At 49.0% G+C, this 24,055-nt stretch overlaps 1 protein-coding gene across 2 annotated transcripts in view; it reads right to left on the bottom strand.

Annotated features, from left to right (window-relative positions):
• Positions 1-3,074: 3,074 nt before the first annotated feature.
• Positions 3,075-24,055, bottom strand: part of SUCLG2 (succinate-CoA ligase GDP-forming subunit beta) — a 208,714-nt gene continuing 187,733 nt past the window's right edge. The window contains exons 10-11 of one of the 2 annotated variants that reach the window (XM_084901839.1): positions 15,133-15,253; positions 3,075-4,089 (exon numbers count right to left, since the gene is read on the bottom strand). In XM_084901839.1, coding sequence (XP_084757965.1) covers positions 3,974-4,089; positions 15,133-15,253 — 237 coding nt within the window. In that variant the 3' untranslated portion in view covers positions 3,075-3,973. Of the gene's footprint in view, positions 4,090-12,608; positions 12,783-15,132; positions 15,254-24,055 lie in introns of those variants that run through there. The other variant, XM_084901838.1, reaches the window with a different exon arrangement.

Raw genomic sequence — 24,055 nt, 5'->3', positions numbered from 1 at the left:
GCAGCCACAGACACAGGTACCTAAGTGGGTGTGGCTGGTGCCAGTAAGACAGTTCCTAAAAATTGCCCTCCGTGTGTCAAATTGCCCTCCGTGGGTGCAGAACAACATAGCCTTCCTCACTCTTTTTTTAAATTTATTTTTTGTTTATCCTCACCTCGGGATTTTTTTCATTGATTTTTAGATAGAGTGGAAGGGTGGGAGGGAGAAAGGGGGAAAGAGAGGGAGGGGGAGGAAGGAAGGGAGATTATATATATATATATATATATATATATATATATAGAGAGAGAGAGAGAGAGAGAGAGAGAGAGAGAGAAAGAGAGAGAGAGAGAGAGAGAGAGAGAGAGAGAGAGAGAGAGAAAGAGAGAGAAAGAGAGAGAGAGAGAGAGAGAGAGAGAGAGAGAGAGAGAGAGAGAAGAAGAAGAAGAAGAAGAAGAAGAAGAAGAAGAAGAAGAAGAAAGAAGAAAGAAGGAGGAAGAGGAGAAGGAAAAGGAGGAGAAGGAGGAGGAAAAGAAGGAGGAGGAGAAGGAGGAGGAGGAGGAGAAGGAGGAGAAGGGACACAATGACATGAGACACATTGTCTTCCACACCAGCCCGAACCAGGCCAGGGAACAAACCTGCAACCTAGGTACATGCCCTGGACTGGGAATCGTACTTGCAACCCTTTGGTGTGCGGGCTGATTCTCTAACCATCTAGTAACACCAGCCAGGGCTCCTTCCCCCGTCTTGCTGGTTTCTCTCCATGATTACATTTTTTTTTAATTTAATTTTTGAACATATATCACACCCTGCAAATGACCACTGACTTTAAATGTTTGATTTACAAACGTCAAAATATAATTTTATTCTAATTTTTATTAAGGTCTTAATAAACACTATTTTTCTTCAGGATAACTTCCCCCCCCCCCCCCCCCACACACACACACAGCAAATGGAGAGGAATGCACATAGCATACAAACTAATTAAAGAACTAATTAAAAACGATCCATGAGTCTAGTCAAGCTATTTAAAACGTCTTGACTGCTTTACTAATTCATGAATTGAGTTACAACTTAAGTAGAAAACCCACATGGAGCCATGTGCTTCGATGCCATTATTCTTACGTGGACATCACTGCTCAAGGCAGGTAAATGAAGGTGTCCGGATGGCTCTGGCAGCATGCACACACCACACCGGGCCGGCACGCCCCGGGGAAGTGGGCCCAGAGAACTGGCGAGGAAATAGGACGGAATCACGACACTTCAGAGTTGGACAAGCTGGACATATCCTATGGAATCATCTGTTTCCCCCATTTATGAGTGTGGCTGTCCTCTGATTTTCTTTCCCAGCATACACTGTTTCTTCTATTAGCTCTCCAGTCCTCCTGGCGGACCCCCTTGGCCCTGGGCTCAGCGCTGAGAGCTGGATGGTCTGGCTGTGTCTCGGGGCAACACTGAACCAGAGGGACTCACCAGAGCCTGTAACTCAGCAGCAGGACTGGCTGAGAGGCAGGGTCCTGACCACATTGGCCATCTCCATTCTGGGGTTTCTTAGAATTACCAGGAGAGAAGCTTCCTCTCTCTTCCTCCCACTTTTGCTGTTTCTTTCTTTCTTTTTTTGTTCTCTCTCTGCACCCCCTGTCCTTCTCATTTAGGGATGCTGAGCTTGACAAAATGTATGTGGGATGGCAGCCATTCTGCCACCGGGGGAAATGGCCTGCCTGGGAATGCAGCCGCAGAGACAGGCTGGCCTGGGACGCAGGGTCCCAGTTCTGATGGCGTGAGCCTCTGGACGCAGCCTTAACTACAACCAGAGCCCCGTGCCCATGCCCACAGGAGCAAAGCAGTTCCCGCTCTGCGTACGCTGGCTTGGGTTTTGGTCGTTACAAAAAGCGCCTGGAGAATAGGCTGACTCAAATAAGAGAACCTTTTACGTCCTCCGAATGTGATACTCGTTCTAGGAGACTGACATGGGAGACTAGCAAGTCTGGTCTGATCTTACATGCAGAGCAGTTCAGGCAAAACAGATGCTACCCTGTAAGTTTCAGCAAGTGAAGATGGTCACCCGGGTTCATGGGGATTCCTGCGAGGACACAACCAACTTTAAGAAAATATCGATCAGACTGAAAGGAAATATTTTGCACATTTGCATGTAGGGGAGACTTGGAGGGGACGCGGGAAGGTGAGCAGCACAGGGCACTGGAGTGGGTGATGCAGAGGCCTTCGGGTCTGCCACCACCAGCACTGTCCCCGACTCCACTCCGATCCAGCCAGTGGAGCCGGCCCACACCCCCCAGCACCCACCCCACAAACAGTTACAGAATCCACACTGTGCTCAGCACCAGGGACAGATTTGAGCAAATAAACTCAGACACGTGGAGCTCCCAAAAAAGAAGAAACAGCACTGAATCCTGATCACCACCCATGTGGCGATTTGCTTGTGATTAACCTTTTTACAAATGATCACATTAGTTCATTTCCAGACAGCCCTCTGGACACTGGATTGATTAGGAGCAGCAAGATACATGTGTTGTGAACACAGTCTTCACAAAACACTGGAATATGATGATTTTTGCCTAATTGACAAAATATATTATTTCTTTTACCATGCTAACTAGTTTTTAAACTATCAAAATTCAAAACACACCAAAAAGGCATTATTGCTATTTTTCATTTATTACAAAATACTAATAATAAAACAATGGCAAACATGGAGCTATAACATGACTTGTCAACTTGTGGCCATGCGGAACGAATGAGAACTGGGAAGCAACAAACAAAAACGTCTGCTACACGTGATGCGAAAATTGTTGCCAGTGGCAACCGAGCCTCATTAGACCAGGGAGCTTTGTCGCAGATTTCTGTAGTCTTTTGTTGACTGAAGTCACATTTTAACCTGTTAAACGTCTATGACACTTCTGGTTTGTATGTAACTCTTATTCTTTCATTGAATAATCTCCTAACAAGAAATGGTTGCTGCTGAAGTTGAGTGAAACTGGACTAATCCTGGAACCATATAATATATAACCCAAATTCCCTAATTTTTGGAGAAAAGTGTTTAAGGAATAATATTGATAAAAATGAGAAATACACAGATCTTAAGAGTTTACAGAACAGGATTTTATTTAAATTTGTGTACAAATAAAGATTTACCAAAATATCATCATAAACCCAATTCGCTCCCCTCCCCCAATAGGCACTACAGAGAAGCCATATTCTCTTCATTATGTGCCCCCAGTTAGTAGATTCTGGGGGGGTCAAGAAGGGTAGGGAGAGAAGATACTGACCCTCACGATAAAATTACAATGATGTCTCATCTTGGAATGTCTTAATTACAGAGATTCACATAAGAATCGGCTCTCCTCAGTTTTCACATTAAATAAAATCTACTAAAAAATTACAAGTAAGGCTTCTGGTTTTATTGTGAGTGAGGTAAGGAGTATACTCAGTATTAAGGCAAAGGTAAGAATATATGGAATATCATGGGAAGTGTGGACCTTCCATTGTAAAATATACTTTGGAATATTCCTGGTTTTTCCTGCAGGTGCTGGAATTAGGAATGTGGAAAGCTGTGACAGTGAAACAGCTATTGGTCTGCCTTGGCTGCACCTTTTAGAGTTAATCTGTTAAGGTAGTCTTGCCTGAGTATGCAGGGCCTGTGATTTTTTATTGTTCAGGATTAAATGTCACCGAATTGCCTGTCCGGCCACACAGACGTTCCCCAGCGTCGCCCACACAAGGTCTACTGAGCAGGCTCACGGTGGCAGGAAAGTGTGAGAAGACAGGGCATTAATGTAATAAAGACGTAAGTGAAATCAGATTAGTCTGTTTAGATATCTGATTCAAGAAGATACAGAAGTAAGATTTTTTTACACAATGGTTTTGCTTCTCCCCTTCCTGAGTTTTCCCCAAAGAGATAACCATTTCCTTCAGTGAGGAGAGAACCAGCCCGATTTATGGCAAATCGACTTCTTCCTCCGGGGACCAGGGCCCAGGCTCACTTCTTGGCCACGCTGGCCACGGCCTTCTTGGCTGCGTCCTCCAGGTCCACGGCCGAGGTGATGGGGAGCCCGCTGCTGCTGAGGATGCGCTGGGCCTCGTGGACGTTGGTTCCTGGGAGAGGAGGGGCACAGTCACTGACATGGAACAGGAGGTGGTTTCCCAAGAGGCAAACCTAACACACCGGACACTGTCCCACCAACGCAATCCAGTCACGACTCCGCTTCAGCTTTTTACGATGCAGATATGGCTACTAAGTAAATCCAATGACAAATTTATTTCTTCTCCATTTTCATCTAAATGTCCGGCATTAAAAGATACTGCCTATATTTTCTCTGGCATTTAGAAATTGAAAATAATGAGGTACTTATAAGATTGAGAAAAAAGGAAGATTAACAACCACTTGGTCAACAAGTTTGGAAAAGGAAAATCTCCTGCAATGGATTTATCCCTTGACTGAACAGTCTGAATATGGGATCTAAAGAAAAAGCTTTGCGTCAAAAATGAGCAGGAGCCCTAACCGGTTTGGCTCAGTGGATAGAGCGTTGGCCTGTGGACTGAAGGGTCCCAGGTTCAATTCCGGTCAAGGGCATGTATCTTGATTGTGGGCACATCCCCAGTAGGAGGCAGCTGATTGATGTTTCTCTCATTGATGTTTCTAACGCTCTCTCCTTCTCCCTTCCTCTCTGTAAAAAAATCAATTTTATATATATATATATATATATATATATATATATATATATATATATATATATATATTTTTTTTTTTTTTTTTTTTTAAACGAGCAAGAGAAGGAAACCCCGGGTGCGGGCGGCAGGGACACCAGCAGCCACACAGAGGGCGCATGACTATTGACCTGAACCCTGTGCTCCAGGGGGTGGTGACACAGGTCTAGTCAGCGTCCAGGCAGGAGAGGCCATGAAGGGGATCTGTATCAAGAGAGGTCCAGCTGGAACAGAAGGAAGCAGAGGACTTCCGAGAGACAGAGAGACTTCACTGTTAAGAGCTGCAATCACGGTGACAGTCCGGTAGGCGCAGCGTGGTTGGTGGCTGCACCGAGGCCGGGTCCTAATGTCTCGGAAGGTGTGAGCCCTGGCCGAATCTGAGACCTGCAGTTCAGACAATCTGCTACCAGCGGCCACGAACCACGGCCGTGGGACAATGACAGCGTTCAAACACACGCATCTCCCCTTCCGCTCGTTCTGTACCACAGGGAGGCCCACAGGGAGCGCCCGGCCGTCCTGGTGGGTCTGAGCACCTACCGGCCCCCCCACCAAGGTTTGCTGGGACTGACTATTAACATGGGAAATACTGTTCTCCTTTCAGGGTGAGCAGCTCTGGGAGAAATGTGATAACATTTAAGTCTAATGAAATATATTATCTGACATCACTTCCTGTGCTTCCACCTGCATGGCCAGACAGCCTATTTATAAACATGGCCTTGGAGCCCCGGCTGGGGCGGCCCGGGAGCACGTGGAAAGGAGCCGGCAGCGTTCCATGCTGAGGGAAAGGCGAGCTGGAGGGGCAGGAGGGAAAGGGGATGTCACGTGGATTCTCGGGGCCCCGGGCACATGGAAGCCCCAGGGAGGGCACTGGGCACTGGATCTTTGGCTCAATGCTCACTGGCCGCTGCTTGACATGGGAATCGGACAGCTGTGCTCTGCGAAGCAACCACCCAAAGGCAGGTCATTAGAGAAATCCGCCTCTCCCTGCCTCTGAGTGTACAGTTCAGGGTAAATCATTTAACTGCTCTGAGCCCCAACTTCTTTATCTCCAGACAGAACATTATGATCATTTTCCTTACAGCGAACAGTCATTAACATGTACAGAGGCCGGCTTACGTCAGAGACTTAGATGCGTCTTTCTGACAACCCAAGCAGGTGCTACCGCCCCAGTTACAGGATGAGGAATCTGAGGCACAGAGAGGAGGGAGAGCGTTTGTGGTCACATAGGGGTGACAGCATCAACAGGTGTGAGCCTGTTGTCTCTCATCACACGCCCTACCTGTTGTAGAGCGATGCTGTCTCCTGTAAGCGAGGTGAGTGCTGGGAGCACAGGCTGAGGAGAGGCAGAGCTAACGCCTGGGACAGCACTTGGCAAAGGGCAGTGGCTGTGTCCAGGCCAGCACCCAACGGCTCCTGCTCCCCGTCCAGTGGGAGCAGAGGCTGGGGGGGTGGTTGCCCACCAGGGAGCGGCGCCAGGCCCCTGGCCTGAGTCATGTGACTGAGTTCTGGCCACTGAAGGGCAAGGGGTACAAAACGCACACCCCTAACACCTGCAGGATGGCCCTGCACCCTTTGCCCTGCCCGCCTTCTGGACATCGATGGCAGGACCGCCCTGGAAGGCGGCAGTGAGGAGTCAGCGGGCCGCGGGGTTAGAGCAGGGCACCTCCCACCCTGAGGCCTCGAGTGGACGAGGAGGAGCCGTGTAAGTCGGCCACGTGAGCCTCCGCTGCAGAAGCTGCCTCCCGTTGCAGAGGTGACTTTGTCAATGGGCGGCAGCGCCAAGAGGACCAACGGCTCCCGGCGCTCACGCCCCACACGCCGCTGGGCTGCCTGCTCCTCAGTGAGGTCGCCACAGGCGACGAAATGCCTTGCAGACTCCGTGACCAAGCCCAGAGCCGTCTGCTCCCTGGACGCCTGGATTGTCCCCGAGGAGGGAGCTGCCAGCTGCGGGCTGCCCCCGGGCCTCTGGGAGCGCGGAACCGAGGGCAGGCTCCGCCAGCAGCCAGGGAAGACCCGTGGCCTCCGGTCCCCTGCCACACGGGAGTGACTTGGGAGCGACCCTGCCCAGTCAGGCCTGGCCTAGACCTCAGCCTGAGCGCACCTGACCTCAGGACCGCCGGCCACACCCATCCCCACCGAGAAACGGAGCTCGGCAGTGTTCCGCGTGTGAAGTGCTCAATGCCGGGCAGGTTGTGACTTAAGAAAAGCATCTGCGAAGACCTATTAGGTCATGAGTACAGCCTCGTGCCCATCCTGGTCCATTTGGTGGAGTTTCCCAGAGGCTGGCAGGCAGGGCAGAGGCTCGCACGGGGGTGGACTGGGGGCATTCCAGCATTGCTCCTGGCGGGCGCTCTCGGGCTGTGCTCAGCGGGAGGAAGAGCCCGGCTGGCACAGAGCCAGTCCGTCTCTGGACCAAGTAACTGTACATTCCTATCTCCTTCCACACAGACACGGACTAGAATTCTCCCCCCAACTGTCCTCCAAGCTGCCGGGGAAGAAGTCTAAGTTACAACAGGCTCTTCTCCCTCTTCCCTTTTTCTTCAGAGCACCCTCCAATCTCATCATGTGACCTCCAGGGCCCCCCCAGGAGGCAGGCCCCTCTGCCTGACCCAGGGCTGGGGTCCTGCCTGCCTCTTGTGGGGTGCACCCTGCTGCGCCCACAGCCTTACCAGGCCTGCCGCCGCTGTGGGACCCGGGGCCAGTCATGCTGGGCGGACCTGGCTTGGCGCAGGAGCAGCGCCAGTGGTGGCGGCCATCAGTCCAAGCAGCCAGAGCAGGGCGCTCAGCATGTGTCCAGGGCTCTAAGCAAATTAGCTCACTGCTCCTCAGGGGCGCCCCCAGGTGGCTGTTATTCTCCTCCCTCACAAATGAGAGGGCTGAGGCTAGAGCAGGTTCCTGGCTCCGGTCCAGCGGGCATGGCTAGTGTGGCCAGGAGGCCCTGGAACTGGCATGCGGCTCCCTCTCAGTGGTTTACAGGATTCCTGGAGCTAATGCTGGAAACGTCTATTCTGAATCCGAATCACTCCTCTGACTTTGTGGGCAATAATAGGATATCTCTGATCCTGTGGCTTACGGAGTCCTCCACGTGCCTCTGTTTGACCTTGAGGCTGGTGTTTACAAGTCAGTCCTTTCAGCCGGGACTTGGGCTTCCTGGCTGGCAGGGTTCAGCCTCAGCCCCTTTGCTCCTCCTTCTCCATGCTCATTCCTGGGCCTCCTGCGCGGGGTTTAAACGGGCAGCACTATTCCCTGTGAGCCCGCTTGAATCTCAATTGACGCTCCACGGCACTCAGGGGCAAAGACCGGGCATGAGTAGGATGCTGCTCTTTCCAACCTCCTGTCTGGCTAGACCACTCTGCCCCGGCCTGCTGGGGAGGGACCGGTGTTTCCTGAGCAGAATCAGTTGTTCCCAGAAAACTAACTGCACCTGATCAAGGACAGTCCGAACACTGACGGTGGCTGTTAGCTGTGCACCGATTCGCTCTCCTGAGAATGGGGGCGGGCAGCGTGCGTGACAGACATGGTGAGCAGGCAAGAGCACGAGGAGCTGTGAGTGCCAGACCAGGGCGCCTAGCCCGGCTCTGCTCTTGCCTGGGGCCAGCTTTCCTGTGGTTCCCGCCCACGAGAAGTGGTCATCAGCATCACCTGGCTCCCCTATACATTGTAGGGGTGAGATAAACTCTTGAACCCCCCGGCCCCGAGACAAATGGGCTGCTCTTCCTCGCAACCAACTAGCCCAGTAGTCAGCAAACTGCTGCTCGCGAGTCACATGCGGCTCTTTGGCCCCTTGAGTGTGGCTCGGCATTAGAACAACTTCTTCAAAATAGATTCGCCCAGGCCGACAACCGACTGCTGCGCATGGGCCACGAAGTTTCAATCGCCCTGTACGTGTGCGCGCCCACACATAGTATTGTGTGGAAGAGCCACACTCAAGGGGCCAAAGAGCCGCATGTGGCTCGATATTTGCCGACCACTGAACTAGCCTAATTCCTCTTCAGCACCCGACAAACACCAGGCATTGCCAAGGGGAAATGCTAGCCCTAGGACCCAGGACCCGGCAGATAGCCTGGGCCTTGGCCTCCCACCCCAGCTCTGCTGTCCCCTCTGCCTGGCCGATGCCCATCTGGTCCCGAGATCTCCCTTTGAATGGCATTTCTTTGGGAAGCCTTTTCACCACCTCCTGCCTGCCGGCCAGAGCGAAGGGTTATAAAAGGAGCCCCCAGTGCCTGAGTCAGACCCCAGCACCCGGGTCCGCTCCTGACATCTCTTGTCCCCACTGGACACGAGCTTCACGAGCTGGTGATTGGCTGGACGCGTGCCCCAGGGTGTCCAGGCTCAGCACAGCGCCTGCTGCCCTGTGGACCTGCCGATGGACCTGATGCCACGCTGCTCACACATTCGCAGCGTGCTGGGGTTGGGGGGGGAGAGACAGACTTTTGATTGCCTTGCTGTCCCGATATCCTCAGACAGCCGTTTTGTTAGGCCTGCAACACGGCCTAACGCTCCCCCCATTTCCCGGGATTCTCCAGGGTTTCTGTGGGGCCAGCAGCTAAGAAGGCGGAGCAGCAGCTGCTGCTGAGTCCCTGCCCTGAGTGAGAGCGCCCAGTGCTGCCAGTCCTCTGCCCAGCAGCTCCTCAGCCCCCCCAGGCACGTGGGCGCTGCTCCGGGTCGGCGCTGCTCCGGGTCGGCGCGGTGGGCAGGGTGGGGCCGGGCCAGGCCAGGGAGGACGGCGCAGCTCTCCTCCAGCTGCTCCTGCCGGGCCACATCCCATACCTAATTGCTTCATAATTTCAGGATCCACTAAAGTGAATTTTAATTATACTTGCACTTACACTTTAATTACAGCCTTAATTATTCAGCATACACCGAGCACGCCCAGAGCTAAGCTGAGGGAGGAGTCCTCATGCTGAGATGGAAGCTCGGGCCTGGACAGGCTCGGAGCGTGCGCAGGGCCCTGGTCAGAGGAGTCCACATGGGACTGGGCGGGTGCGGGCGATGCTCACAAAGAGAGAGAGAGAGAGAGAGAGAGAGAGAGAGAGAGAGAGAGAGAGAGAGAGAGAAAGAGAGAGAGAGAGGCCAAAGACACATGATAAGAGACTCATGAGGAATAACCCAGAGAGGGTTAGGCCCAGAAAAGAGACAGGGACAGAGTCAAATAGAGAGATGAGGAGAAATGGGAGCAGCCAAGTACCATCTGCAGCTGCCTGGCCCTGCCTGGCCCCTATCCCGACTCCTGCCCCGGCTCCACCTCCTACCCCTGCCCCGGCCATATCTCCCTTGGAGTGACCTGAACCACCATCTGACCAGACGGCCGCCCACGCCTGCTGGCCACACTGCAGGCGCCGAGGATCTGCCCCCCAGAGAACAAAGCGGGGGGGGGGGGGGGGGGGCGATTTCAAAATGAAACCCCGCTCTACTGTAGAGGACATTATACAGAGAATAATAATTACCACAGTCTGTAAAGTGCTCCCTCTTCTGCCTGTTTGACCACAGACTTCCTGCCACTTGGTGGAGTGAGAGAGCCACACAGATGCAAGGTTAATTGATGAAGTTTGTTCTCTGCCTTCTTACCAGGGAGGACACACATTACAGGGTTTGGTTCAAAGGGTGCACCCTCCCCCCACCCTCCCTAACTTCCTGGGCTTTAATCTCAGGCTGTGAGGAAACCCCTGGCAGAGTGTAGACCTCTCTTTCTACACTGTTATCAATAGGAATGCCGGTTCTTTTACAAAAACACAGGTAGCACTCTGTTTGTGAGGAACAATGAATGCTCGGTGGATACGCGAGTTAAGGGGCTCATCACCCAAAGGAATATCCTTTTATCCCGTTTACAGATGAGGCAGCCGAGGCCCTGGGGGGCCTGGGAACTTGCCCACTCTCCCTGAGAGTCAGAGGCAAAGCCAGGCCCAGCTCCTGCCCTGCTGATGGCAAAGGCACGTGGAATCACACTGCCCGGCCGCCCATGGCAGGCGTCCCAGGAGACTGCAAGCCAAGCTGCTTATTTTTATTGGAGGGAACTGAGGCCTCAATGTCCACGACTGGCTCAGTTAGTTACCCGAGGCAGGTCCCGGCCCCAGTGAGAGCCCCAGGTTCAGGCCTCCAAGTCAGGGCTCCAGGTCAGGAATCCCAGGTCAGGGCTTCAAAGAAAAGCTCATTCCAGATCATGCGTTCTTCATTCGTAACAGAAACCACTGCTGACAAAAGCTAACAAGCTCCCCACAGAATGTGGTTGTTCAGCTGACCTGGAGTCTTTGAGAGGAGAGCAATCCTGTGCCTGGCTGGAGAGCGCTATTCTGAGACGGCCAGTGGACGCCTGTCATCATGAAGTGCCGGGAGCAGAGTTGGGGCACAATCCTTCATCTTTCCTGGTTTGTTATGTAGGACAACACAACTCTGGGACAGTCCTAACCTTGGTGTGGGCTGCTGGTTTCCCCAAATCACGTAAGTGCATGTCCTTGGCATGACTGTGCTGAGAACCCTTATCAACAAGATGCTGCTCCCATAGGAGGCGGGAAAGAAACAGCTGGGATCCGGGCGTGTCGAAAGCTCTCCTGCTCCCCCTTTGACAAAGGCCCCAGGAGCCTATGACAGGACAGGCCCTGTGCTGAGAGAGCAGAGTCCCGGGTCACTAGGGCTGCTTTAGCCCACAAAGCTTTGGGGGCAGTCTGCTGTTTGAGCTCATCTTGATTCTAAACCTGCAATTCCCCGTCACCGGGGACACTGGGTGGCGATAATATTTCTGAAGGTTCACAAGAAGCCTTGCTGTCAGGAAGTCCTGATGCAGAAGCAGATTCTAGTAGGACCAACACTTGTGAACACTGTAAATATAATATCTTGTATTTTACATCTTCTTTCTTTCTCTTTTATTTCCCAGCCGCCTAGTAACTGAGATCATTTCTTATATTTCTATACATCCTCCTTCATGCCCAAAGCTCAGTAACCTGCATACAGTGTTTAGTATATCAATTAACCAATTAAAACCCCACAGGCACATACTTTGGAGGCGCACTAACTTAAAAGATGCAAATCTGATTGTCTAACAACTTAGAAATGTCAACACTTCCAGCAGCGCGGGCAGACCTCTGACACAGCCAAGAGAGAGCAGTGAGGGAGATGACCGTGGACGTGGTATTTAGCGTGTTTCAGCATGTTTATTTTCCATGTACACGCGACAGGGAGATGCTCAGTGTCAGAGGTCATTTCCTTCCGGAATACCGAGCACTGTGTGAAAAAGAGAACTGCTCCTTCTGGTCTTTGGGGAAAATGAAAGTGGGGTAGCTTTCTTTCCTAGGAACGACCCTAAAGCTAAGAACCACGGACCTCTGCCGACACCACGGCGCAGGGAGGTCACAGGACAGAGGGCACCAGGCACACACTCACTTTGAGTGGCAGACACTAGTCTGGACAACTGCTCTCCTCTGCAGACACGGAGCTGACTGGTCGAACCCAAGGGCCACTGGCCACTCTGCCCTGAAAGGTGGACACAGCCCTTTACTGTGAGCTACACTTCCGCTGAGGCAGCAGCTCCTTGGTCAACTGCTTACGTGATTGTCACTGGAATCGTTCTGCTGCCTTTACTGTATTAAGGAGATTTCATTCATGCAGATGTTTGAACGTCCATGTTAAACTTTGCCAACTGGCGCTTGTGCTATTTTTGTTTTTCTCTTGTCATCATTATTTCTAGCAGGTCTGCCTGGTCCTGGTGGGAGTTTGTGAGGCGGCGTCTCAGAGGGAGGAGCAGGGAAGAGGGTGAGAGGAGGAAGGGGCACTAGAAGCAGCCGAAGAGACCAGCACTGCAGCTGTGTTGGGTGGGGTCTCGCCCTCATGGGATGGAGACACCCAGGGGCCACATCCCCCATGGGGACCCTGTCTGTGGAATGACGCAGCAGCGGGGAACGTGGGGAGAGCAGCTGTCCCGGGATGATGTGCAGAGATCTACCCCCGGGCTGCTTGGCACTGTGCTCTGAAGTCAATGATGGTGCCCACAGGCCTGCTGCTAGTTCTCACATTACAGGGCCTGTTTTTGCCTCTCTGCTGCAGTGGCTCTCCAAGTGGGGTCCCTAGAAGCCAGGGGAGGTCAGCCCCTGACATGAAACATGATTTTGTTGTAGTAGTAATGATAAAATGATCATATTAAAAACCATGATACTCTGTTGGCATTGGCACTGATGGTGGGTGAAGTGCCAGCCGCTACCACGGAATCAAAGCAGTGGCACCAGCCTGGGCTAGTCCTGCTCCCCCACCACACACTTGCCGTACAGGGTGCATTTTTCAAGTCGGGTGTCCTTAATGAACAGTAAGAAATATTAATTTTTCTAAGTCTCAACCCTTAAGTACTAATCTCCCAGGCTCAAGTTCAGGCGGAAGTCCACACGCGCTGCACCCTAAGCTGTGAGTCTCCCGCATGACACATGAGCTGCACACTGAGCTACACATTGAGTGCCGGGGCCTCTGTGGGACACACATGAGCTGGACCCTGAGCGCCGGGGCCTCCACGGGACAGCAAGCGGTGGGGCTGTGCCAGGAGTACGAGGCCCCTGCCCCGGGCCCAGGCAGGGAGAACAGACGCACTGTGCTGGTTCAGACTGTGCTCTGGCAGATGGTACAGAAAATGGGGAGAGCCTGCCACCTCCAGAAAAACAACCGACTGCTCTGTGGCTGATGATAAACTTTGTACATTTTTGTGGAAATTAGAATTCTGGAAAACTTGCATGTACCATCTTGAAAGTACGTGCAAGCTTCTCTGATGAGAATGGTGTTTCCTTAATTTTAGGGAGAGGAAGGGAGAAGGAGAGGAAGAAAAATATTGATGTCAAAGAGAAACATCAATTGGTTGCCTCATGCACACCTACCAGCAACCTGCAACCCAGGCATGTGTCCTGATTGGGAGTCAACCTGAGACCTTTGGGTACATGGCACCATGTGCTCAACCAACTGAGCCACACAGGCCAGGGCAAGGATGCTGTGATACTAACAACTGTGGAACTTCTTTATACTGTATGTTGAAATGTGTCAACCTTTAGATCTGCATAATCCAAAATGCTCCATATGATCACTGCATGACATTACAAACCATGCATGCATAAAATCCACTTCATGTGCAAGACAGACCAACAGATTTCAATAGAGTAGAATATGAAAAGTTCATTAAAATCATTTCAGATTCCACACAAAATAAATCTTCAATAAAGAAACTATTGCTTATAGACCTTAATGGAGCACCAAAGAATATTCAAAATTCAATGAAATGATTATTAAAAACTCCTCCCTTTTCCAAATAAATAGCTCTATATGAGGCCAGGTTTTCTTCATCTACTTCAACCAAAACAACATATCACAACAGATAAAATAAAGCAAATATTAAACTACATATTAAAGAGATTTCAAAAATGTAAAACAATGCTGCTATTCTTATTAAAAATTTAACAAATTTATTTTTCATAAAATATATGCTACATATATTTATATATAAAAGAAATGAGATAGCCTGGCCTGTGTGGCTCTGTGGTTGAGTGTCGACCGTCGACCTATGAACAGGGAGGTCACGGCTGGATTCCTGTTCAGGGCACATGCCTGTTTGCAGCCTCCATCCCCAGTAGGTGTGCAGGAGGCAGCAATCAATGATTCTCTCTCATCATTGATGTTCCTATCTTTCCTCCTTCTCCCTTCCTCTCTGAAAAATATTTAAAAAAAAGAAATAATATAAAAAATAAAATGGCCCTGGCTGGTTAGAGCATCAGCCTGCGCACAGAAGGGCCACGGGTTTGATTTCCAGAACTAGATTGCAGGTTCCATCCCTGTCCCAGGTTGGGGCATGTGTGGGAGTCACCTAATCAATGTGCTTCTTTCACATTGATGTTTCTCTCTCTCTTTCTCCCTCCCTCCCTTCCACTTTCTCTTTTAAAAAACCCAAGGGAAAAATATCCTTGGGTGAGGATTAACAAAAATGAAAAAAAAAAATTAGCTTAATTTAAAAATACTAATTTAATTATTTAAACATATTTTTAAAGTACCTCTTAGAAAATTATTGAATTAATCCAATAAGTATTGAAATATACAACTCAAATAAGCCAGAGGTCTTTGGGTCCACAATTTTAGCAGATAAGGAGTGCTAGACCACAACCATTGCCTTCTCTCGATGAATAACTCTAGCAGCATCATCTCTCAAAGTGTTCCCTTCAAAACACCAATCTCAGAAAATGATTCATAATAAAAGGGCTCCACTCTGAAACAAATATGGAAAATCTGAAGAATGCTAACATATGCCATTCTTGGAGAGTTACAATCAATCTGAGCGTATTAAATGCTCACAGAATCACTGCCATGCTGACTTACTTCATCTTACTCCCGTGTTTACTCCTGTTGTCTCAGGAAGGTGTAAGTGCAGAACGCTCTGCTCACCTCACCTGGCAGAGGGAGATTGCCCATACTCACCTTCAAGCCGGACCACCAGGGGCACCTTCAGTTCTAGCTCCCGGCAGGCCTTGGTGATCCCATTGGCGATGATGGCACAGTTGACAATTCCACCAAAAATATTGACTAGAATGGCTTCAACCTGAAATCAAAAGCAGAAAGATGCCCATCAAAATGCTGTTGGCCAACATTCTCAAAAATAACTGGCTAAATAATAGACACAAATTAAAAAAAAAAAAAAGACTTTTTAAAAAACACAACATAAAATATTCAATAAAAGGCTTAGAAAATATTATGAAAGTTAAATTTTGATGCTAAATTAATAAATATCAATATTTAACATTAGCCCATCAATCACTTCTCTGAACTCAAAATGAATTCAGTCACCACTCACTCACTACATACAATCTTCTGCTTTTCCTCAGACACCTGTTGGAACTGTTCTTTTTAGTGTCATTTAAGAGTTCATGCGCTAATGTCTTTTCTTCCCATGGTTTACACTTAAATTTTACCTGTCATGGTGCTTCATGGAATATTTCAACATTACAAGGTTATTTGTTGTTTCATTATAATATATTAATATGCAAAGCTAGATGCTTTCCCATTCTTAATACCATTTTAATATGCTAGAGGTACCCTCTCAAAAGTCAGAGATAGCTTAATTGTCTAAGAGATACCCCAAAAAGGAAGAGATACAAGCTTAGACCACAAGTAAGGATGTAAGAAAAATCAAGCCACTGACTGGAACTTTTCAGAAATGTAAATTCAAACCAATCATGCTAGCCTGTGCATATTCCATATTCAAAGGTGTGTGGGCAAAAAGAAAATTGTACTTGTCCTGACTTGATAAATAGGCATAAGAAAAATCCTGTATAATTAACATGAAGAACAAGATAATGAAGAGAATTCATTACCTAGATTAAGTGATAACACCCCCAGAAAAATGGCTATTCATCACGCGGGAGGCATCACAATCCCAACAATGGAATCACAATTAAATCAGGCTCCACTAATTGCAAAGCATGTACGAGTGCTGCATGCCAGCACCAGGCCCGTTGTTTCCATATGCTAAATCAGCTGCACAAAGCACGCGAGAAAGGAGTGCCCCGAGTTTGTGCAGCACTTCGCTGTTTTAGAAAGCGCCATAATACGAACCCTCGTATTAGAACCCTCGTTTTTAATTGTGCTCCTTGCCAGAGCACTATTCAGAACGTAAAGGGAGGGTTAGCCCTCCGTAGCTGACAGAGCCACTCAGAGAATTCACAGAATGTGCCCAAGGTCACAAAGCTGCCAGGGAGCAGTGGCAAAGTTCCCAATCACTTCTCTAGGTCGCCCCCATTCTTCCTTAATGCCAGCTGTCAGAGCGGGGCCCGGACGCACCTTGGGCAAGGTACATCCTTGTCTTGAATACGGTTACTTCATCTATACAGCGGGAATAATAGTGCTTAGTCCATCAGCTTGTTGCTTGGACTAAATGAGGTAATACATGTGAAATGCTTAGTACATGCTTGTAAAATACTTACTGAATATGTGTATGTATATGTATATGTATATGTATATGTATATGTATATGTATATGCAGTTACTTTTTTTACTTTAAATTCCCGTCTTCCAGTCCTCCTCCCCTTTGGCAACCATCAGTTTGTTCTCTATCTATGGGTCTGTTTCTATTTCGCTTTATTAATTTGTTGTTTTCAAGATTCCACATTTAAGTGAAATTATATGATATTTTCTTTCTGCCAACTTTCTTTACTCAGCTTAATACCTTCTAGATCCCCCCAGGTTGCTGCAGATGGCGGGAATGAAATCCCTTTTTCTGAGTATATTTCACAGCCTACATGAACCACATCTTCACCCGCTCATGTATTGATAGGCACTTGGGCTGCTTCCATAGCGTGGCTATTGTAAGTGATGCTGCAATCAACGTAGCTGTGCATGCATCTTTTTGAGTCAGTGTTTTTTTGTTTTCTTTGGGTAAATACCCAGAAGTGGAATTATTAAGTCATATGGCAGTGCTATTTTTAATTTTTTGAAGAGTCTGCATACTGCTTTCCATAGTGGCTACACTGTACATGCATTTATTTCAACAAGTAATGATGAAAGTGGGCAGGCTACCTAGGCAGCAAGTAAGAATTAAAACACCTCCCAGTAAACTGCAGCTATGTTGAATTGGAATATAATAGAAAAGCAGAGTTATTGGCGTTCGGTAAGAAGGTAATGACTTAAGACTGAAATAAGTGAGCAGTATTTCCAGCCCAATTACAGGTCCCGGGGCCTCCGTGCACTCGCAGCAGGCTGGCGGGGCAGGAGCAGCGGTTAAAGGCTGTTCGCACCGAGGCGCAGGCCCAGCGGAAAGCAGTTTCCAAACAGCTGTGGGATGGAGAGGAACTTGCCGGAACAATGGAAGAAAAACCCTCGAGAGCACTGCTGACTCCAGGGTCCGAGAGAATGCGAACCAGCACGCGGAGTGGGGAGCCAGGCCTTCCAGCCGAGCTCGCAGGGCACTGCATGCCTCTGCCCACTCAGTGAAGCCGTCCTGGCCCCCAACTCTAGTGGCTTACTGCTAATCCGAATGAAACACCTATTATCTAGCTCTCCATGGAGTGCTCGCATAACAGCACACACTTCCGTGAAGTGAATTTCTGGGCATAGGCAGGAGTGGGGGTGTGACCAGAGGCCCAGGCAGTGACCCGTCTGCTCGGTGGTGCATCCTGGGAGGCTTGACAGTGTGGCTGCTGCCTCCTGGGCAGCCAAGAGGAAGCAGGGCTGTCACTGCAGGTCGGGGAGAGCGGCCAGGCCGGGCCGGGACCTTGGATCATTTTGCTGATCCCTTCTCTTTCCAGAGCGGGGTGAAGGCTAGTCTTGAAAGGAGCCTCCCTTGGGGTTGGAAGTGACAGGAGAGGGAGAGAGGGACAGAGAGGAGAGTGTGAGGAGACTTCAATGTGAGCATGTGCAGCAGTGGTAGGAAAGAGTGAGAGCAAGAAAGAAAAGTAGTGTGTGTGGGAAGGAGGGAGAGGCAGGAGAGGGAGGGGAGGAGGAGAGAGAGAGAGAGAGGGAGGGAGGGAGAGGCAGGAGAGGGAGGGAAGGAGGGGAGAGGGAGAGAGAGAGAGAGAGAGAGAGAGAGAAGAGAAGAGAAGAGAAGAGAAGAGAAGAGAAGAGAAGAGAAGAGAAGAGAAGAGAAGAGAAGAGAAGAGAGAGAAGAAGAGAGAGAGGGAGAGAAGAAGGTTTTGAGTGAAACCAGCAGAGCAGCTAGCAGTTTTACAGGAGGAGCCACAGGGCACAGGGGCGCAGGCTGCTCGGCTGGGCACAGGGCTCCGGAGGCACGGCCCCCCAGCACCCAGAGGCATCGCCCCGCAAGGGAAGACCCTGTAAAGTAAGGGCTGCAGCCTGCACTGTAAGGGGAGTCAGATCCAAGTCTCACTCTGGACCCATTGCTCTAATTGACTACTTCCTGGGACTGGGACCTGAAACTGAGAACGGAATGAAGATGGGTGAGAATGAAAGCGCTGTGACATATTATTTAGCACCTAAAGCATGTGAGGCTTTCAATGGGAGCCTCAGGGCCCATTCATTAGCGTGTGCACTAATTGCTACAGCAACAGAGATTTGATTTGAACAGTCTTTTTCTTTTTTTTCTTGAGGAGGAGAATGTGAAGGAGCAGGTCTAGCTAGTGCCCAGAGGAACAGGAAGACCCCTAAGGGCTCGGAGGAAAGAGGCTTTTCCAATCTCTGGGCCAGTCCCACCAGGGCTGCTCGGTCCCCCGGGGAGGCCCCCGGAGCCAGGGGGGCGGCAGCGGGGCGGCTGTCCCTGTCGCTGGGCTGGCTTCGTGCTCCTGCCGCAGATTTCAGTCCACGATTCAAAGTAGAGAATGAGACTCAAAGGAAGAAAAACAGCAGCCTTTGGTATTTAACAAATTCCTCTCAGCTCCAAATAAACAAACCCACCAATGGCAATCATGACTAAAACCTTTCTGGAGAACATAATAATTTTGAGTATCTGATGAGCAGGATGGAACCCCCGTCAGATAAATTCACACACACAAAACCTTTAACAAGCATCTTTAACAAGTTCATAAAATGACTTACGTCTTCCTTTTTCTGTTGTTGTTAATCCTCACCCACGGATATTTTTCCCATTGATTTTTTTTTTTTTAAATAGAGAAGGGCAGGGCGGAAGGGAGGTTGGAAGAGCAGGAGAGAGGAAGAGAAGGAGACATCTATGTGAGGGAGACATATAAAGTGGTTGACTTCTTCCTGCATGGACTCTGTCTGGGGTCAGAGATCAAGACTGCAACCGAGGCACATGCCCTTGACATGGAATCGAATCTGAAACCTCCAGTGAGCAGGCTGACGCTTTAACCATTGAGCTCACTGGCCAGGGCAGCCTTTACTTTATTCTCTTTCACTCTCTGACCCTGGCTGAAGGGAACAAGCAAAAAGACTCCGGTAATAAGCCAGCCATTTTGCAACAGTTCCTGCAGATGGTTAAGTGCTGCTCTGCATTAAAACACGCTGCAGCATGCGCATGAGGCACAGAAAACGAAGCCACTGCGTTTGCCTCTGCTTGTTCCTGGTCAGCATGGGACTGAGTCCGACTGCAGTGGCATTGCTGACAAAAATCAGGCAAGCGTGTTTACACCAGGCAAGATAAACACTTTACAGACTATTTACAAATGTGTTTTTATTGGTTTCAGAGAGGAAGAGAGAAGGAAGATAGAAACATCAATGATGAGAGAGAATCATTGATCGGCTGCCTTCTGCATGTCCCACACACAAGGGATTGAGCCCGCAAACTGGGCATGTGCCCTGACCGGGAATCCAGCTGGAACCTCCTGGTTCATAGGTCTACGCTCAACCACTGAGCCATCCCAGCTGGGCGAGGTAAAGACTTTTTAAAATCAAATTTATTTTAATTCTGAATGCTGTTGTTCTTGTTTAAGCATATGTTTTTTGTGCAACTGTTTTTCTTTGTGTTGTTTTTATTTCCCTGCTGAAATCTAATCATGTCTTCTAATCCATTGGCAGCCAACAAAAGAAAATAAATGATGAAGAAAATCAGAAGCAGCTTGGATAGTTGGTGTTTGTCTGCCTGTCTTTAATAACAATGCTCTGGTTGCTATCTCCGAGAGGAGGCTAAATGGATCCAGTCAGTCAGGGGTGATGCAGGGGGGACTTCAATCTTGGGCTCCGTTGATCTCACACATGAGCCAACAGATGGCTTCTGCTGGGACCTGGTGCACCTTCTGCTGAAATCCGGGCGAGCCACACCTGCTTGCTGTCCACCAATGGTTTGTTCTTGAAGTTCGAAATTATTTTCTTTTGTATGAGTTCAAGCACTAGGATCCTTGGGCTAAAGCAAATGATGTACCACCCCCCGCCCCCAACTAGCTACAAATAACATGAGAAAAATAGCATTCTGCCCTTTTAATTTCTTCCAAGGAAAAAGTATTTTCTTTCTTTTTTTCTTTTTTTAAATATATTTTATTGATTTTCCACAGCGAGGAAGGGAGAGGGATAGAGAGCTAGAAACATCAAGGAGAGAAAAACATCGACCAGCTGTCTCCTGTACATTCCCCACCGGGGATGTACCTGCAACCAATGTACATGCCTTTGACCGGAATTGAACCTGGGACCTTTCAGTCCGCAGACCAACGCTCTAACGCTGAGCCAAACCGGTTTCGGTGGAAAAAGTACTTTCAATGAAATCATACTCAAGCCTGATACCTCAGAACCCAAAGGAAGTATCGCAAACATCACCCTCAGTACCAAACAACATTTTGGTATTCTAATTACTCAATCCAGACAAACCCAATCATTTCATTCCAACTGCAAAACTGAAGCACGGAAATGACACCGGATGAATGAGCATTTGGATGAAGAGCTAAATTTCCATCAAGACTGACCTCTGAGGACAGGCGGGGTGACCCAAGGGACATGCGTCTCATTGTCCTTGACTGTCTATTCCCTTCTTCCCGGATTCTCCCCCCACTTGTATCCTGCAATCTGTTCCTCACTAAAATAAGCAAAACGGCATGGAGGATTAATTATTGGAGTTAATTTTCCCAGGGCTGGGAATTATGTCATTCAGCCTTCTCTGATAAGTAAACTGAGACTAACGCCTTACATAATGTGTTCAAGGGCACAAACCTGCAAGCAATGGGGCCGAGATTTGGACCTAGTCAGTCCTTCAAAGTCCGTGCTCTTTCTCCTCCCTCTGGCTGTCTCTCCATAACCAGCGGCTTTATGATTAGTCCAGAGTCCCAGATCTATCCTGGTCCTGTTTCCCAGCTTCAGGGCACATTCTGGACTGCTCTGCTGATGCCCAAGTGTTTCTTGCTTTCCAATCTCACTGTCCGATTAAAATGGATCAGAAATAAGATATCTTTCATAGATTTGTGGACAGGTGAATTTTGGTACTTCACAATCCGGGATTTCCTGTTTACTAATAAGAGCTGTCCGGAGCTCATGGTTTGCAGTACCTTCCTAGATGGGACTGTGAGTAGTGATGACGGTCTAAGAGTGGTCCTGGCCTTCAAAACCTAGAGGCTGCCCTGACCTGGGACAGTTGTCCCTACCAGACCCCTCTCTGCAGACTGACAAGCCTCCTTCCCCCTTTTTGACAGAAATTTACCCCTTTGCCACTGTTGTTATTTCTAATTAAGGTAAGTAAAATTCTCACAGAGAACCATGCCATTTCTGACATCATTGCTGACACAGATTTTAGCCACTGGGTGATGCAGCGGTCCCTGGAAGCATGGTCGCTGCGTGGCTGTGAGTGCTGTGTAGAGGACAGTGATCCGTGTCCTGGTTCCATGGGACCTATTCACAAGGCGTGCCATGACAGCAAGGAAAGAGCCACATCCAGTGCATCACCTCTGCGCCCTCATTTTGGAGTTACATAACATATATTTTGATAAACAATGAGTAAACCCACCTCCCTCCAGTATGATCACTCCAATCTCTTTTACATGCATGCATTAGTCCATGCAAACCAAAGCATTTGAAGACTGACTCCCAGTATCTGATAGGAACCAGGGCACCTTCCAGGGAGCACACTGGCTTATTTCAACAAGTAAAAAATACTACGAATGCTGCAGCATGTACATTATAAAGCCATTCTTCCTCCCAAGAGGAGTGCCTTTTTCCTTGAGTCGAAGCTTAGTAACATTCCCGTGACGCAGCAGGCCTATGGAATGCTTTATGAGAGAGTCCTCTGCATGGATTCTAGCTTATGCAAGCTGCACAGCCTACCTGTGTTCTAACTTCTACATCTGGTTTTCTGCAAGAGTCAGAGGACTCCAAGCTTGATTCCAGCGAGCTGGCAAGAAAGGGGTTCACAGGAGCTGGCGCCCGGGACAGTTGGGTGGCACAGGGAGCTAGGTCCTTCTGCCCAAACATGCCAATCATTTCACTCTCCGGTCATGTGTGTAAGTCCCCAAAGGGCAGGCTTTCACAGCCAAGAAGCATGAGCGCCTGAGCCAGGCCCGGGCTGGAAACGCTTCCCCAGCTGCCAGCAGGCATGCCGGAGTTAAAGAGGTCAAAGGAATGGAGACTTGAGGGACCGGCACGGGCTTGTTTTACGGAGACATTTCCCACATCCTTCCGAACCGGGGCCAGCTCCAGGGCAGGCCCTGCAGAGCCTCCTGCCATGGGAAGCGCCATTGCGGCGCCTGGGCCTCGGGTTAACAGTTCCCGCAGAGCCGCCAGGACGCGTGTGCCCTTTCCCCAGGAAGCATGAGGAGACTGTTAAAGGCACACACTCTTTTAATAAATGGGCTACCGTGTGACTGCTAAGAAACATCTGGGCTACAAAACTGCCTCCCCAGCTACAGAGCACTGCTCTGGGGAGGTGCTCAGGGCTCGGGATGCAGGGTCTGTATTTCATTTGCGGTGGGAGCCGCAGTGCTGCCGATTAAGAATATTTATTGACATTCTTTCTGAGCAGCATGTGTCTCATCACTTCAGGCTGGCATCCTGATGGATGTGAATATGTGCACTCCGTCATCATTAGCTGGAGCGCTAATACAGAGAACTCCCATCAGATCGGCAAGGGGCGAAGGACCCATTTATTAATCTTTAAGCAGGGTGTCTATCTGTCTATTGTGGCTGCTTTCTGGTCTCCACACAGTAGCTGCTCCCACAGGAAAGGGGAAAAATGTTCCTGTGGGTGATTTCTTTGCTCTCACTCATGACTGACATCAATTAAAAAAAATCAGTAAGCAGTCAGAGCCAAAGCTTAGGACCACACAGATTCACACTTCACACCCCGGAGAAATGAAGATAAATTTAGCTAATAGCAAAACCCACTGCTTCTGTAAATAACAAGTGTAATGTAAGATGAAAGTGGAACAGAATGATTCTGGGATGCTTCCTACATCTGTTCCAATAAACCTGTTTGATCATTTCGTTTTCTGGAAAAACAAAGGTTGACAAAAATCAGTATCAAAACTAAGGGATAAATATTTGACTGGGAAAAAGAAAATGTTAAGCTTCCAGTTAAGATCTCAATAAATTATAAGCTATTTAGCATCCACTAACGTTTATATTAAAATAGTTCTAAGTAAAATAATTTTAAAAACACATAGATGCTGCTTCTCATAACAGAGCTCACCGGTGTGTTCTTGAAAGCCAGTTTACTGCCGAACTTCCTTGTAAGAACAAAGTTCCCATTTATTCTCTAACACCTACCCTTTGTTCATCCACTAAAATAACCTCCAACCCATCCCCACACCCAAACTTTTAAATTCCAAAATTGTATTGGAGATAAGGTTCCTTAGCATCAACATTTTAATCAGATAAATAAGCAAAACATACAATTTTTTAAAGCCTCCGAAATGTTATCTGTGAAGAAATCTGTGATTACAAACATCGGTATCCCTTTGGAACTAGGGCTCCGCTGAGAGCCTGCGGGAACGCTGTGGTCCCAGTTATACCAGGAAGGGAG

Source organism: Pipistrellus hanaki (assembly GCF_964339955.1).
Source record: "Pipistrellus hanaki genome assembly, chromosome: 13".
NCBI classification, from domain to species: domain Eukaryota; kingdom Metazoa; phylum Chordata; class Mammalia; order Chiroptera; family Vespertilionidae; genus Pipistrellus; species Pipistrellus hanaki.
Note: the sequence above shows the minus strand (reverse complement) of the source record. Positions and strands in the feature narration are given on the sequence as shown.